The 18,736-nt window shown below is 35.2% G+C and overlaps 1 protein-coding gene across 3 annotated transcripts in view; it reads left to right on the plus strand.

Moving 5' to 3' along the window:
- Positions 1–13,483, plus strand: part of LOC123548534 (trafficking protein particle complex subunit 8-like) — a 47,126-nt gene extending 33,643 nt beyond the window's left edge. For 2 of the 3 annotated variants that reach the window (XM_045335853.2, XM_045335854.2), the window contains 5 exons: positions 827–1,015; positions 1,486–1,590; positions 2,636–2,781; positions 5,646–5,735; positions 6,896–13,483. In XM_045335853.2, coding sequence (XP_045191788.2) covers positions 827–1,015; positions 1,486–1,590; positions 2,636–2,781; positions 5,646–5,735; positions 6,896–7,157 — 792 coding nt within the window. In that variant the 3' untranslated portion in view covers positions 7,158–13,483. Of the gene's footprint in view, positions 1–826; positions 1,016–1,485; positions 1,591–2,635; positions 2,782–3,689; positions 3,778–5,645; positions 5,736–6,895 lie in introns of those variants that run through there. The other variant, XM_045335855.2, reaches the window with a different exon arrangement.
- The last annotated feature ends 5,253 nt before the right edge of the window (positions 13,484–18,736 follow it).

Here is an 18,736-nt window from a genome sequence, read left to right on the forward strand (position 1 = left end):
TTTTCCTCCACTTGTGATTTATGTGTTGAATCTGTCTGTCAGAATATGATGATACATGTAATAGTATTGAATGCAGCTATTACAGAACTAAAATACTCCTGAAAACCTGTATAAAGACCATTGGCAAATTAGTAGTAGTTGAAATTACATATTCTCTGTATGCAGTTTTGGTGTTTTTTAGTTTTTACAGAAATGTCCTTGAGCTAAGTTATGTCAGAAGAATGTTAAATACGTAATCTCGAGGGAATTGTCTAGTGTCATTTTGGGTCCAGTACTTAAAATTCATCAGACAAAGAGATGTCATTAGAATATGTTGAACTCTTCATTAATATTATTATTTAGGCATAATAGAATTGCCAAGGCATATTACATGTAAATGTATGTACAGAAGGGCTGAGTTCCAGGGGTTATGTTCCTGAGGAAGCACCTTTTACTGACATAGCCTTTTTAGTAAGGATGAAGGATATCTAGTATCCAGATCAAAAATTAAAAAAAAAAAAGGGTTGTTAGGAGTGGTAATTTTAGTATGTCTAGACCATGAATTCTCAGTGATTAGTTCTTTTGATTTAAAGGTTCTTACAAATCTTTTGAGCTGTTTTCTCATTTTATAGACCCTGTTAACCCTTCAAAAACCAAAACCATGTACATGACCTTTAGGGTTAAGATCATATATAATTAGTAAGCGCTAGTTTGGAACATTTCTTGCCACCTTTTTATTCAAGCTAAGGAAGTTTATATTCAGGACGACAGAGAATATACACATATGTGATTTAGGGTGAAATGTATTTCATTGACATGCAATTCGTATACTTGATTCAAATTTCAGATACTCAGTGGGAAGACTCCATGTCTAGATTTTTATGAGAGGGCAAGAGTGAAACTAAAACAGTTAGATGAGGAATCTTCACAAGCACAAACCCCTTCCCAGATGCCACCTTCAAAAGACAGAGGAGATCAGTTTGAATCACTCAATAGTGCAATACAGCTAGGAATGTCTCTCATCATATTATGGCAGGTAAAGGGTACATTCTTTTTGTAGACATTTTGTTTTATTATATTTTTATATTTTTCATACCCTGAAGAAGACTCGCCAGAGTCAAAACTTTTAATCTGGAGTTTCTGGACGTCTCTGTAACTTTGTGGTTGACACTTTTGATGTGATTTAAAAGTTAAAGAAAAAACAGCCTATGATTCAGAAAATGTGTGGAAAGGTTATCGAAAATAAACATTCTACATTTAGCTGTCATATCTACCCATAAGAATTTTTAACTTTGAATTTGTTGCTTAGTGCCATTAACTACACAACTCCAACTATCATTTTAAAAAATGCTATAAATATTGAGTACTTTTGATTTCAAAATTATTTTTCGAAATATGAATAAGAAACATGCTATTAGAATTAAGTTCAGTTTACTTGATCTAATTAGAACAAAAATTATTACACTTGTACTGTGCTGAAATATTTGATTATATGTTATATTTCAGGCCCATGTTGTAGATGGAGATGGTATGGAGAGAGTTTGTGTAGGACAACATCATGTTACAGTGGAAAAACCTGACAGCATTTTTACATCGTATCCATATATCTTGGTCAGTATTTGTCAATATTTGTATTTTTCGTCTCTAACATGAAAAAAGGTGGCATAATCCTGGTATCGTCCCCTATCATTACAGAATGAATGAAAATGCATAAAGGGACATAATAAATATGCAAGTTTCATGATCTCTAAATTGTCATTAGGATATGAATTTGTGGATTTCCAATTATCAAGATTAAAAATGGGATGTAGAATTCTCTCATATGGGGAAGCAATCAAGCTGACCTATACTGCTAGTGGACTGAAAACCCAAGAAAAGCAAGACTTTTCACATTTTAAATGACTTATTAACAGATTGACCAAACCGTTAAAAAAATGTCATACCCTCTGTGGTCCATGTGCCATTTTTTTGTCGAAGGCTAAATACTTTATTTGGTACGCATTTCAGAAAATATTAGGTGTATAATACATGTACGGCTAGCTTGTCCCTATGTTCTCTCCTGTAAATGACCAGTATAAGGGGATGTTACTCTGGCAGGTTCATTTATAAAGCCCTTCATTAATGTCCCTTTGCTCCAGAAATTTTGGTGGGAAAGTGTTATTTTAGAGGGCATTTGAGCAATATTTGAAATGTGATCCCATTTATTTTTTTATTTTTTTGGGTGGGTTGGTGGGGGGTTGGGGTGGGTTTACGGCGCACCAACACAGATTACATTTATTAAATGGTCTGTTTGTCTGGTAGTTACCCGAAATAATAACATGTTAGTAGGTTTGTGTCAGGGCTTTAGGAGCACAAGTATCACTCTTTTTAATAGCAAGTGCATACTTTTTGATGCTATTAAACTAATAGTAATACTATAAATTAAGATGTTTTCCTGAGGATAGAAGTTCACCGTTTTAGAAATTGGAGTAGATGTACAGGGTAGAATATTAACAATAATAGTTTAACAGTAACAGGTATTTATTATTGCAGTTACAACCAATATAAAATTTTACATGTCAGTATGGAAAAATCTTGAGGATTCCGATTCCATTGTAAGAAAACATATACATTGTATTTAAAATGCTTATGTAATAATTGTTTGTATTGTCAATAGGCGCCAAAGGAGAGTGGTCCAGTGCGGTTTGTGAAAGAAGAAGTCGCAGAGGAGGAGAAGAAGCCCGACTTTGAAGTTTTAACTCAACTTGTTTCCTATAGTTTACAACACCAGACTGAAATCAACAACTGTTTTCACAAGTGCAGGTAAATTTTCTTTTGCTGATAAGAAATTCTGAAAACTGGTTTTTGCTTTGAATTGTTTTCACAGTTTTGAGAAGAGTTTATGAAAGTGTTAAGGAAGATGATTTAGTACAGAATGCAAAATGACCCTAGTTTCAGTTTTAGAAGGCGACATAGTAAGAATATTCAAAATGCAAGCAACTTACTGCATCGTCCAGTACAGAATATAATTGACAGCTGCATGGTATAAATGCTTATCTCTGATTGGGTGAGAAAAAGTAAGTGTTGAGTAAAAGCAACTTATTACCAATTTGGCCTTTACTAATTATGAGAATTACTAGATTGTAGATTGATTAGTTTTATTTTGATAATTAACAAGCATATGATAAATATTTATGCTTCATCTCTGCTTAATGTAACTTCCATGGCTGTTTAAATGTTTATTTGCAAATTTGTCTTTTTTTACGAATATATTAGAAATAATACCATAAAATGATTGTTACATTTGTAGTGTTATCCAGCATACAATACCTAAAGGTCAAATATGCTTTGTTAGCTTCAGCTTGCATGTCAGTGTGAGATGATGGCATTTTAATCTTTAAATTGATTGTTTTCAAAGCATGTTGTGTACTATACATTAACTTTAATGATACACAGTGACTGCCAATTTGCACATTGGTGATTTCAGATTATATTGTGTACATGTAACTTTCCGGGTAATGTTGTGTACGTGTAACTTTAGTATTACACATTGATTGACCATTTTCAGGGTATGTTGATGTTGTGTACATGTAACTTTAGTGTTACACATTGATTGACTATTTTCAGGTTATGTTGTGTACATGTAACTTCAGTGTTACACAATGATTGCCTATTTTCAGGTTATGTTGTGTACATGTAACTTGTGTTACACATTGATTGCCTATTTTCAGGTTATGTTGTGTACATGTAACTTTAGTGTTACACATTGGTTGCCTATTTTCAGGTTATGTTGTGTACATGTAATTTAGTGTAACACAGTGATTGCCTATTTTCAGGTTATGTTATGTACATGTAACTTTTGTGTTACACATTGATTGACTATTTTCAGGTTATGTTATGTACATGTAACTTTAGTGTTATACAATGATTGCCTATTTTCAGGTTATGTTGTGTACATGTAACTTTAGTGTTATACAATGATTGCCTATTTTCAGGTTATGTTATGTACATGTAACTTTAGTGTTATACAATGATTGCCTATTTTCAGGTTATGTTGTGTACATGTAACTTTAGTGTTATACAATGATTGCCTATTTTCAGGTTATGTTATGTACATGTAACTTTAGTGTTATACAGTGATTGCCTATTTTCAGGTTATGTTGTGTACATGTAACTTGTGTTACACATTCATTGCAGATTTTCAGGTTATGTTGTATACATGTAACTTTTGTGTTACACAGTGATTGACTATTTTCAGGTTATGCTGTGTACAAGTAACTTGTGTAACACATAGATTGTCTATTTCCAGGTTAGGTTGTATACATGTGACTTTTGTGTTTCACAATGACTGACTATTTTCAGATTATGCTGTGTACATGTAACTTTAGTGTTACACAATGATTGTCTATTTTCAGGTTATGCTGTGTACATGTAACTTTAGTGTTACACAATGATTGACTATTTTCAGGTTATGCTGTGTACATGTAGCTTTAGTGTTACTCAATGATTGTCTATTTTCAGGTTATGCTGTGTACATGTAACTTTAGTGTTACACAATGATTGACTATTTTCAGATTATGCTGTGTACATGTAACTTTAGTGTTACTCACTGATTGTCTATTTTCAGGTTATGTTGTGTACATGTAACTTTAGTGTTACACAGTGATTGACTATTTTCAGGGTATGTTGTGTCCATGTAACTTTAGTGTTACACAATGATTGACTATTTTCAGATTATGCTGTGTACATGTAACTTTAGTGTTACTCAGTGATTGTCTATTTTCAGGTTATGTTGTGTACATGTAACTTTTGTGTTACACAATGATTGTCTATTTTCAGGTTATGCTGTGTACATGTAACTTTAGTGTTACACAATGATTGACTATTTTCAGATTATGCTGTGTACATGTAACTTTAGTGTTACACAATGATTGACTATTTCCAGGTTATGTTGTGTACATGTAACTTTTGTGTTACACAATGATTGTCTATTTTCAGGTTATGCTGTGTACATGTAACTTTAGTGTTACACAATGATTGACTATTTCCAGGTTATGCTGTGTACATGTAACTTTAGTGTTACACACTGATTGACTATTTCAAGGTTATGTTGTGTACATGTAACGTTTGTGTTACACAGTGATTGACTATTTCCAGGTTATGTTGTGTACATGTAACTTTAGTGTTACACAGTGATTGACTATTTCCAGGTTATGTTGTGTACATGTAACTTTTGTGTTACACAATGATTGTCTATTTTCAGGTTATGTTGTGTACATGTAACTTTTGTGTTACACAATGATTGACTATTTTCAGGTTATGCTGTGTACATGTAACTTTAGTGTTACACATTGATTGTCTATTTTCAGGTTATGTTGTGTACATGTAACTTTTGTGTTACACAATGTTTGACTATTTCCAGGTTATGTTGTGTACATGTTACTTTAGTGTTAGACATTGATTGTCTATTTTCAGGTTATGCTGTGTACATGTAACTTTAGTGTTACACAGTGATTGACTATTTCCAGGTTATGTTGTGTACATGTAACTTTTGTGTTACACAATGTTTGACTATTTCAAGGTTATGTTGTGTACATGTAACGTTTGTGTTACACAATTATTGACTATTTCCAGGTTATGTTGTGTACATGTAACTTAAGTGTTACACATTGATTGCCTATTTTCAGGTTATGTTGTGTACATGTAACTTTAGTGTTACACAATGAAGCAGATGCTGATGTGACTGTGTTAGTCGACACAAGTAAAGCCCAGCTTAGGTATGCTATTGTTAGCTGAACTTCTTGAACAAGGAGCTGCGTTCAATAAACACTTGATGCCCCCGGTGGCATCCTTGTCGATACAAAGCAACCAAAACAAGGTCAATTTCAAGGTCAAGGTCAAACTGAGGTCAGGTGATGTCTGAAGATGAGGAATGGTCACAGGTTACATCTGCATTAGTATCAAGTCATTCTAGTTAGGGGTATTGATGCTAGATGAAACGGTCCCATTTGGTTAACCTCGTACGAACGGACGGACGGACAGGACAATCACTATATGGCTCCCGCATCAGTAGATGCCGGGGGCATTATTATATATTCAGAGCTCAGTTTTTCAACTGGCACTTTGTTAAGAAGAGTTTGAACTGATGCTGCATTAATGCAGATGTTATGATCATATTTTAGTCTATTTAATGCAGCTATGAACTTAAAATTTATACAGTGCAACCTCTGTAGAGCAACGCCCTTTGGGAGATACAAATATTGACTGTTATGTAGAAGTTGTGTTCTGGAGAGGTAAATTTTATAGTATATTTTAGCTTGGGGAAATTTTGATGATGTTTTTGCTTAAGAGAGGGCCACTCTGGAGAGGTTGTCCTGTACTGTTAAATTGAAGTAAAATTCAAGATTTTGTTTAATCCTAGTATCATCTCATTTTGAAAAGGCCATCCATTTTGACTTCTGAGGTAGCTTTGCCATGTGTACATATTATTTACTTTCAAAATCTGATCTTTAAATGCTAGGCATCAAGCAGGTATGCATCCGTTTATGATTAACTAGTTTGTAGCCCACCAGTAGGTCATATTGGAATAGCTCTCAATGGGGTTCAGTCCTTTGACATTATTTGAGTATACATGTAGTTATATCACAAACAAATGGTGTATGTAAGTAAAACTTGCAGACTTTTGGATCAATATTTCTGCAGTATTGTCAAGGCCGTCGTGGTTAGCTCAGGTGGTAAAAGCACAGTATTTTCAAATTACAGGTCACAGGTTTGATCTAGTTTTCTTGTGACATCTTGAACTAAAGCAAAATATGTGACAGCTTATTTTTAAAATTTGCATACTTTTGAACTAAAGCAAAATATGTGACAGCTTATTTTATGGCCCTGTCATATGTACCGGTATATGTAAAAATTTGATTTTTTTTTAAATTTTCAGATTGAATGAATATCCAGATACGGGACAGACAGCAGAGAGTCCAGCCGGCGGATTTTCCTGGACGAGTCAAACTTTGAAGCAGTTTAAACTGTCATCAAAACAGACTGAGAGGATATCACTATCAGTGTCGTTCAGCAAGCCGGGAGTGTACAATATCAACAACTTAGCTGTATTTGTGTCATACCAACATGACACTGCCGAAATGACACTACAAAAACAAACAAAACCCAGTGTGATCACAATACGAGATGTACCTTCCTGAATTTTACTTTCACTTTAGAATATCTTTGCCTTTCTCCCACAGCATATTAAGTATTAATTTGTTGGCTGAACATAAAACTATTGTAACTGAAAAAAAAAATAAAGAACAAGATACAATAGTTTCACACTCAGCCCTCGAAATATGTTTGTCCGGTTATAACGTGCTATAAATACCCTGTTTTAAACACCGGTCTTCGATTTTGTTGATGAACAGCTCAAATTCAAATAAAAATTGTATTGATAAATAATACATTTTAATTACATAACAGTGAAATATTGCTTATTGGAGCATCCAAAAGTGGAGTGCTTGGGCTCACTTGAGAAGTTCTTGTGGTCCCCTAAATTTTCCTAAAAGTTTTATGTTTATTGCTCAAAACCCTTGATAACTTGAGTATTTTACTCATCCACTTGCTGCGTTGTTAACTTGTTTTCTATTCTGTTAGAAAGTTTTTAATACATTTTAATATACAGACAATTGCGTCTTAGTATCTGGCTATATACATGTAAAATTGCAGAAAATGTATAGGCAGCCAATAGCTGAGTCAGATTGGCATCAAAATAGTATTCTGAGGTCCCTTCGTCAAAGAAATAACTAGTCAGTTCCAGCAGATCTCTCCATGCAAAAAGAACACCAGTGTAATGACAGTATCTGAGTTAGAAATTCTCTTGAGTGATTAGATATGAAATAGAGTTACATACAGTATAAGTGATACTGTTTATTAGCTGTTGCAGACATGCATCTAGTGAATTGATATATCGGTGATTGCTTTTGATGTTTTTGCATTTTTGAAATTGGTGTCAAGTTGCCTAAATTACATTTTTGTTTTGAAAGATAAAACTGAGACTGATGACATGAAAGCTAAGGACCCTATCTGTTGTTTGTTCTGGTCTGCCATAGGACTAATTCTTTTGAATGAAGTGTCAAAAGAGAGTTATTGTTTCTATGCAGATGTTTGCATGGGCTTGATAAAGAGACCAGTCTCTTAAGTCCAAGAGCTGATTGGTTGCTTGTGAGCTCAGTCATGAAATTGGCAAAGTTTCATTCTTAGTCTGGATTCCAGATTTTATTTTGTAATCCCAGAGCCAGCCTTCCAGTTTCAATTGAGTGTAAGTGATGTAATGCATTTGCTTCTTGTGGTGGTTTGTCCAAACACCAAACTTGACTTCCACCCCACCTCAGTTTTATATGAGGAAGCTGTCGACAAGTTTTTACTAGTTTGAAGTTTTAAAGTTACAATAATTATATGATAGAAAAATTCTACAGTCATTAATGAGCATTGTTAGTTTACTGAAGTATAATTCTTCTTTACTCAGCAGTGGTAAAGGGCTCTGACTTCAAGTCACTCACGGGACACCAAAGAACTTGTATTGTAGAATTCTTTCATGTGAGGAAACTACGCTGCTAACTTATAAATGGTTGATCAGGTGTTTACCCATGCTCAAAATAATGTCTAGAGGGGCACAAAGTGTTTTTCTCCACTATTAAAACAATTTTCTCACGGGGTAAAATTTTTCAACATGCTGATATCATTCATGTTAAGTATAGGACAATATAAAATGACAGAATCAAAACAAGGGAATATACTTGCAAAAAGCAAAATAAATTTGACTTTCTCCATTATTTCAAAAGTGTTGCAGTGATTTATAAGGATATCTTGCAAAATTCATATGTCAGCAAGTTTGTATCGTTGGTCACTTTCACAGCATTTTCATTTTATCGATGTTACGAGAGAAAACAAAGATTTTGTCTAATAAGTCTGAACAATTTGCTTTGAAGCTAGAAATTTCCCATAAAATTGTGTCTGTGATACTTCCAACTAAACAAATAACATAATTCTTAATTGATACACACTGTAATTAAACCCAACAAAAATGAAAATGAGCCCTGCCATGAGAAAGCCAGTATAGTGCGTTTGCGACCAGCATGGATGCAGACCAGCCTGCGCATCCGCGCAGTCTGGTCAGGATCCATGCTGTTTGCTTTCAAAGCCTATTGCAATTAGAGAAGCTGTTAGTGAACAGCATGGATCCTGACCAGACTGCGCAGGCTGGTCTGGATCCATGCTGGTCGCAAATGCACTTTGTTGGTTTTCTCATGGTGTGGCTCAAATATGATTGTTTTTGCACTACATCTGTCTACTTTCATATAACCCCCATCATACTTGTTACCAAGTTTCTATAGGATCAGCTTATCATTCCATGTTGGATCAACCCCAAAAAGGAAACTGTCTTTTGTGATGTTTGTACAAGTAAATACATTACAAGAATTGATGTAATGCATGTTGTTTAAGATAATTGAATTACATCAACATTTCCATTTAGCCCTTCAATTTCTTTATGTGCAATATTTTGTTATTTCTTGTTGTATGCTACACTGGATAAAATTGATTACCATTTTATCATCCAGGACCTTGAAACTGTGGGATGTTAGCTATTTTTAAAATGGATTTTTTACATGTATATCCCTGATGATATGCAGCAAATGTTACATTACATGAACATTTATAGAAGTTTAAAAGTGCATGACTCCAGATATACAGTCAAACCCATCCATAAAAAACACCCTGGGGAAATTTAAGAAATTTGATCTTTGTTGGCGGGTATTCTTTCAAAACTGGTACACTTACACTGTTTTGGGTGGATGGGAAAAGTATAAGCAGGGGCCTCCATTGGAGGTGGTGTTTAGCACACTGTCAGGTTTGTCTGTATAGATGGTAACAGTATCAAACTTGAGACAGGAAAGACAAGTCAGTAAAATGTTTATGAGCCAGTATTGTTTTAGTTGGTATTTTCCGAGTACGTTACAAAGTAAAGCTAAATCGCTTCTGTTTTACATCCAATGTTTTTTCTGTGCGAGTCGTGCAGTAGTTAGATTTTCAAGAGATTTCATAGACTACCTATATTTGTAAATAAATACTACCTAGAGAATACCAGATCACTTTGAGTTTACTTCTTATGTACAATTACTAACTAATGTAAGTAAATTCTGTGAAGACCACCTTTAAAAATACAGTATTTTGAAAGGTTTTCCTTGTTTGCAGGTGGTCTCTAAACACAGGAAAATTTACTATATTTTTTGTTAAACAATTAGTGAAATCAGTGGCATTTATAAACAACTAATAGTAGTGGCCTTTATTCCAAGGTGGCCATTAAGAACAGGTTTGACTGTATGTGTGATCTGAAAAATCAAGAGGCATGTCCCTTTAAGGAAAGCAGTCTTGATGGGGTTTAGGTTTGAATTTAGACAACATTTTCTTGGCTCTTAGCTTTTTTGTGTTGGACACTTGTATTGTCTCAATATACATGTAAAAGCTATGTCATTCTATTTTTAGCTCGACTATTGCTATTCTACTCACCCTGGCGTTGGCATCACCTTGGTTAAGTTTTTGCAGGCAAGTACAAACAGCTATCATTTAAAGGCATATAGCTTTGAAACTTATTTTTTCTTTTTTCTAGGTCAATTACCAACCTCACTGGGTAAAGTTCCATAACTCTGACATGTATTTTGAGCAAATTATGCCCCCTTTTGGACTTAGAAAATTCTGGTTAAAGTTTTACATGCAAGTACATACAGCTATTACTAAAAGGCATATAGCTTTGAAACTTATTTTTTCCTTTTTCTAGGTCAATTACCAACCTCACTGGGTAAAGTTCCATAACTCTGACATGTATTTTGAGCAAATTATGCTCCCTTTTGGACTTAGAAAATTCTGGTTAAAGTTTTGCGTGCAAGTACATACAGCTATTACTAAAAGGCATATAGCTTTAAAACTTATTTTTTCTTTTTCTAGGTCAATTACCAACCTCACTGGGTAAAGTTCCGTAACTCTGACATGTATTTTGAGCAAATTATGCCCCCTTTTGGACTAAGAAAATTCTGGTTAAAGTTTTGCATGCAAGTACATACAGCTATTACTAAAAGGCATATAGCTTTGAAACTTATTTTTTCTTTTTCTAGGTCAATTACCAACCTCACTGGGTAAAGTTCCATTACTCTGACATGTATTTTGAGCAAATTATGCCCCCCTTTGGACTTAGAAAATTCTGGTTAAAGTTTTGCGTGCAAGTACATACAGCTATTACTAAAAGGCATATAGCTTTAAAACTTATTTTTTCCTTTTTCTAGGTCAATTACCAACCTCACTGGGTAAAGTTCCATAACTCTGACATGTATTTTGAGCAAATTATGCTCCCTTTTGGACTTAGAAAATTCTGGTTAAAGTTTTGCGTGCAAGTACATACAGCTATTACTAAAAGGCATATAGCTTTAAAACTTATTTTTTCTTTTTCTAGGTCAATTACCAACCTCACTGGGTAAAGTTCCGTAACTCTGACATGTATTTTGAGCAAATTATGCCCCCTTTTGGACTAAGAAAATTCTGGTTAAAGTTTTGCATGCAAGTACATACAGCTATTACTAAAAGGCATATAGCTTTGAAACTTATTTTTTCTTTTTCTAGGTCAATTACCAACCTCACTGGGTAAAGTTCCATTACTCTGACATGTATTTTGAGCAAATTATGCCCCCCTTTGGACTTAGAAAATTCTGGTTAAGTTTTACATGCAAGTTACTATCTCCAAAACTAATGCAGATATTGAATTGAAACTTCGCATGTGTCTTTGGGGTTATAAAACTAGTTGATAGCACCAAGTCCCATAACTCTGACCTTCATTTTGGCCAAATTATGCCCCCTTTTGGACTTAGAAAATTCTGGTTAAAGTTTTGTGTGCAAGTACATACAGCTATTACTAAAAGGCATATAGATTTGAAACTTATTTTTTCTTTTTCTAGATAAATTACCAACCTCACTGGGTCAAGTTCCATAACTCTGACATGTATTTTGGGCAAATTATGCCCCCTTTTGGACTTGGAAAATCCTGGTTAAAGTTTTACATGCAAGTTACTATCTCCAAAGCTAATGCAAATATTGAATTGAAACTTCATATGTATCTTTGGGGTTATAAAACTAGTTGATAGCATCAAGTCCCATAACTCTGACCTTCATTTTAGCCAAATTATGCCCCCTTTTGAACTTAAAACTCTTTTGATATTTAACATTTTGGTGAATATTTTCCTGCTTCTGGGACAATATTTCGAATAGTCCAGCTTGGCTGTCCTACGGACAGCTCTTGTTATAGCACACAACTCCGTCAAGAATCTGAGGCTTGAGCATCAGGACTGACTACAATGTTCAAGTTATCCCAGGCTATTTGACTTATATTTTCTACATGTGACTCCTCCTGTTGAATTGACATTTGTATAAGGGTCCCATTTATGGCTTTTATAATGACCTGTCAACAAATAAAATTGAAATTTAAAAAAAAATGTCCAAAATTGCTGAAATTAACAATACCTGAGATAATCAAAATCATTTTGTGACGAGAAATTTAAAATTAAGATATTTTTTATTTTAGAAAAATTCTATTACCATTTTCTGAGTTATTTGAAATACTGTAAAACATGAATTGAGCCGTGCCATGGGAAAACCAACATAGTGGGTATGCGACCAGCATGGATCCAGACCAGCCTGCGCATCTGCGCAGTCTGGTCAGGATCCATGCTGTTTGCTAATAGTTTCTCCAATTCCAATAGGCTTTAAAAGCGAACAGCATGGAGCCTGACCAGACTGCGCGGATGTGCAGGCTGGTCTGGATCCATGCTGGTCGCATACCCACTATGTTGGTTTTCTCATGGCACGGCTCAATTGTATTGGCTTCTGTTCAAAGAGAAATTAAGGAAGACCTTGTAACGGAAAAGGTGTAAGTTGTGAAGTGTAGCTAAAGTAAAAATACCCTGGCATGAACCAAAGTAAAATTGTTAGGTGTTTGGTTTCTGCATTTTTAATTTTGAACAACTTGTGGAGTGATGGAAATTGGAATTTTTTAGAAGTTCAGCCAGATGTTTCCTTTTAACAAGATTTCTCATACATTTATACATGTAGCAAAGTAAAACATTGATTACATTTTACTTCTAATTGAATCAATCCTTTAATGAGTTTTCTCTGGATGATGAAAGTGGAAATGAATTCTATACAGTCCTAGGTATTTATGTTTGAACATATGTTACACATTTATGGCATTCGTACAATTACCTGTCTTTGTATTTTAATTGATGTAGTAACATTTTGCTGTAGTGTATTGATATTTTCTATGTACATGTTACAACAATGTTTTATAGCAAAGTTTTGAATTCACAGTATGAGTTATGTGAATTTTGATTGCTTATTTTGTTTGTTTTTGCAGAATACTTGAATACTAGCTGTGAAATATTTATTTCAGATCATCATTTTGTTGTATAATTATACTAGATTAAAGATAGTAAGCCAGTTTGTTAAGTTATTTGTCTATTAGTCGCAAATTATTGTGTCTTCCGTATATTATGGGGGAGACATATTGTCTGTCAGTCTGTCTGTCTGTCTGTCTGTCGCAAATTTGTCCACACAAGTCCTCCGATACCACTGGATGGATTTATACCAAATTTCACAAAAGTGATCATTGCCAAGCCTAGTTGTGGACTTCCTTGACATTCACCAATTCAATGATTTTCAGTGGAGTTATGGCTCTTGATTCATCAAATTTTATGCTGTTTTGGCCACTTCTATTATATTTTTTGGCGGATTTCATCCAGACCTGACAGGAGTGATCAAAGCCCAGGCTAGTAATACTTGTCATCAGCATGTTCTGGGTCAATGATTTTCAGGAAAGTTTTGGCCCTTGATTTGTCATATTTTATGGTGTTTATGCTACTTGCTGTGTACAATTTGGCTGAAATTTACTAAACGTCACGAGTGATTACTGTTGAGCATAGTTGTGCATATTATGTTGTTATGTGCTACTTCTCCTATACCGCTGTTTGGAATTCCACCAAACCACAGGAGTTACCCCCACCAAGCCTAGTTGTGTATATCGTTGGAATGCTATGAGTCGGGGATTTTCCATAAAGTTATGGCCTGTAATGCGGGCATTTTACAACTTCTGCGTGGTAAGTATTGGGAGACATTCCCTTTTGTGACAGTCCCTAGTATCTGTATATGTTTTAATGCAAAGTTTTAATGTTCTAAAAGATGTTTGCCTCCTTAGCCTTATGTGTGTAATTTTCTTAATGGGGCCAACCAGCTGCATAAAATTAGTACAAAAGTTGAATAAAAGGTCCAGCTTCCTGTGATGTCATCTGTTAGAAATATTCAAACCTTCTTAACCAAACCACCAGAACAAAAGGAGAAGTTTTAGTGGTGTTATTTTTGACCATCTGAAGTGAATTCCTCTTTTTATACACCCGTTTTGGAAAAATGTACGATGACGCTGCATCTGTCCGTGATACTAAAGGTATTGGCTTTAAACTTGACATAAAGATTGGTGGCGATTAGACGATGCGGCATGAACTTGGTCGGTAGGTCAAGAGTCAAGGTCCCAAGTGGACTTCAAATTTTTCCTTGTTTTCGGAGCACAACTTTAAAACTATTCGAGATATTGACTTTAAACTTGGGATATTGGAAGATGGAGAGGAGCTGATTTGAAAAGTGCAAAATCCACACACCTGCCTGACACCGCCCCACCTCCCCCGGTTAAACACTAAACATTTTGTTTACAAATACGCTAGTGGAATCTCGATGGTTTCGAAGTGTCTCCGTGGCCTGGTAGTTAAGGTTGCTGGCTTCGAATCACTTGCTTCTCACAGATGTGGATTCGAAACCTCGCTTGGAACAGAATTCTTCATGTGAGAAAGCCATCAAGCTGGGCGGCCGTCCACACCTAAAATAATTTCCGGAAGGGCACCTGGAGTCTTCCTCCGCCACTAAAAGCTGGAAAAAAAATCACCAATATGACCTAAAATTGTGTCCAATGTTACTCTAAACCAAAACAACACCCCCGCCACGAAAACGGTAGGCTTACGCGAAAGGTACCGTACTTTACATTTTACATGTTGCTGGGCTTGGTAGATAACAGAAGTTAAGTTGAGAAGTCAATTTTACCCTGTTGAACATAATAGTTACCACGAGAAAGTTTCAGAAAAAAATATGATCTTTTCAAATTACGCTTGAATTATTGCCAACTAAATTTGTACAAGCTTGATACAAATTTTGGAACTAACATAATGATGCACATTGCGCTTTACTAGAAAAATTGCGAAATCTTTGATAGCAGAAGCCTGAACCGCCAAGTATGACAAAAGTAAGTCGGTTTTATTTTCAAATAATCAAATTCTTATTGAAATAATAGGCCTTTTCGGTATTTCTTAATCTTCTAAAGGAGCGTGTTACACCACTTGGTTATAGCCGCTGTTTTGAACCATTTTTCCTTCGCCGCAATTGGTTCGAAATCCAAATTGGGACATAAAATTCTTCCATGTGAGGAAACTAGTCTTCATGTTTATGGAATATAGTTTACTTTAGCGCTCAAAAGTGTTTTACAGTAAACATTCAAAATACTACATTGAATGAATACAATCTAAACTCTATACATTGTAGTCTCAAACTATACATGGCAAACCGATTTAGGTAGACAATTTTAATCAATCAGTTTGTCAAGTGTTGCAAAGGCAGTTAGCGTACCGGCATCTCTAATCTTGATTGGGAAAGAATGTTCCACAGTCTATGGGTACTATAGTGTACTGCAATACTGAACAAGTTTTAGTAGCCACTTTCCGCACATTACTACTTACACGTAACTGGTACACGTAGCTGGTACACGTAGCTGGTACACGTAACTGGTACACGTAGCTGGTACACGTAGCTGGCACACGTAACTGGTACACGTAACTGGTACACGTAGCTGGTACACGTAGCTGGTACACGTAGCTGCATACACGTAGCTGCATACATACGTAGACTTACTCGACGTGTTATAGATTGTCTTAACCGGAACCATATAGATGTAAGCTACGCTGGAGTAGACGCAATTTGTTAGTGCAGATTGTTATAAAAAGACTTAATCATGTATGCAGGTCAATTATAAATAAATCTTTATCCCGCTGGGCTTTAACAAAACACAAGTTAGGTATTCATTTGTCAATCAATCTCTCGTCACAGATGGACAACATGTAACAAAATCATAATGTTTTTGAAAGAAAAGAAAGTAATTTGTACGCACACATGTCGCATCGCTCGAATCAAAAGTTTAGAAATCTTTTCTAAAGAATTCTTGGTAGAACTATACACGAATATTGATCCCCCACAGCTAAACTTTTCTTTTTCTAAAAGCATCATTAGAAACATGTTTTAGCTGATGATCAAATATGAACATATGCTTCCATGTCCACGTGAATGTTTCCATATAAGAATCTATTATCTTACCTGGGATTCAATGCTCAAACTGCTGTCGTCGGGAAAACTTAAAAGCTTAAAATGTTAAAAATAATGGACTTTATGCTGCTGCGTGCATGTGATACGACATTCCTAGATAAAATGATATTGTCAGTTGTAACAGGCTTAAGGAAATGATTTTATACTCTGGTAAAATAAATACTTCTTTATTGTTTTATTTTATTTATTTTAAATTTTGAACAAAAGTATAATTGTATTTGTATATAATTAACATTAAAATGTGAGTTGTATTTTTGTTATAATTTCAGAAATTGAGGAAGGAAATAATATTGTTCAAGTCGTGATTTAATAGATATTAACTATTTCATTCTAGTTTGCTTCGATAAATTATTTTTTAAAAGAAATACCACATATTTGTATGCAAGAAATATACAGTAACAATGGAAATCATCCGCATACTTGAAATATAAATTCAACACTTATAATGATTTCAATTCTGAATTTTTTTTCTTTTCGGAGATAATATCATAATTTCTGAAATAAGGAAATCCATGATATATATAAAAAGTTTTTATGTTAAGAATATGCATTTTATGAAAAGAGTAAAAACAGTTCAGGATGATAAATGCATTTTTAGCAGGTCAACATTCTGTTTCTGTTGTATAATCATTAGTACTAAAATGCGTCGACGGCAAAGCACAATGAGTCTGGATGAAATACTCAGGAAACTTGAAACGGACACGGCACAAGGCATCTGGAGGAATTCGGAGGGAACTTGAAACGGACACGGCACAGTGAGTCTGGATGGAATTCGGAGGGAACTTGAAGAGGACACGGCACAATGCGTTTGGAGGAAATTCGGAGGAAACTTGAAACGGGCAAATGTCGCTGTTGACACAGGTAGAGTGTAATCAGCGTCACTATATCTGTGATAACAACGACGTACAACCGTAAAATAACATCGCAGAGGTAAATCGCCAAGGAACTTAAAAAAGTAACATCGCAGAGGTAAACTGCAAAGGAAGGCAAAATATAACATCGCGAGGAACGCAGAGGTACGACCAGTAACTACACAACATCAAAGAGGTACGACGTAAACTGATATCGCAAAGGTTCAAAGTATATAACACCAGAGAGGTTCAACGAGGTACGCCGTAAAATAACAGCAGATGAAATCAAAGTAACTACTGTAAAGTCATCGCCAGAAGTAAGAGTTACATCACAAACGTGACGGACCCCATTTTCAGTCACCAGACGGTCCACCGCGACAGAAACAAATCTATATTCTTACATTTATGTTATTTATTTTGATAACAATTGTCAATATCTCTAACAGCACATATTGAATTAAACATTTTATCGATTGACAATGTAGGCATGCGCCAACATGCGTCATTGCCTACATTGTAAGGTGATTGGATGGCGGCCATCGATAATTGGTTAGTTTGTGAGCATGCGTACAAACAAAGGCGAACAGGCGCCGTGCTGTTACGTCCCCAGATTTTCAAATTATGCTGAGTAGCATTTCTTTCAAAATATGTACATTGGATCTGTTGAAATTCTAAATGGCTATATGCATGTACATACACGCGGGCTTCTTATTCTAATGACTTCCAGTTGTTGCAAACACGAATAATAAAGGTCAGGCTTTGGGAAAACAATATATATTTATTTGTAGACTGCCTTTATTAACAGATTAAGATTCACAGCATGTTGAAAAACCATTCAGCGGTATTTACAGTCAGATAGCTTGTATTTACGGTATTTCTACATAGGTGTCTGCTTAAACTAATCAACTAAGAAATGAAATAGTCGCGGAGACGTTCTTCCCGTCCGTGATCGAAATCACGACCTCTTGGTTTGTTGCCTTGTGCAAACTCGGCGGGTCGTGAATCGAGTGAGTTGCACAAAGATATAACAACTTTGGACAAACCATGAATATTTCATTTCTGTTCTAGAGACCGTTACGTTGGTATGTTTAGGGCACCCACTTATCGTTTAAGGTTAATTTACCCAGGGCGGTCGATACAATTTGTCGTGCGCTGGAGATAAGATGTGCGATTGAAATAAACTGTCGCACGATCGAAATAAGATGTCGTGAGCTAGAGATAAGTTGTCACGAGATCGGTATAAGATGTGGTAGGCTTAATGTAAGATGTCGTGCGCCCGGGATAAGATGTCGACCGGTCTAGTTTAGATGTCATGAGCTCGATATAATTTTATATTTTACCCAAGACGGTTAAGAATGTCCTATATCGATCACTTCAGGTTCACAGCTACACACAGATGAAACAAAACCCGTGCCTGGCGACCGTGT

Source organism: Mercenaria mercenaria, chromosome 6 (genome assembly GCF_021730395.1).
Source record: "Mercenaria mercenaria strain notata chromosome 6, MADL_Memer_1, whole genome shotgun sequence".
Classification (NCBI taxonomy): Eukaryota; Metazoa; Mollusca; class Bivalvia; order Venerida; family Veneridae; genus Mercenaria; species Mercenaria mercenaria.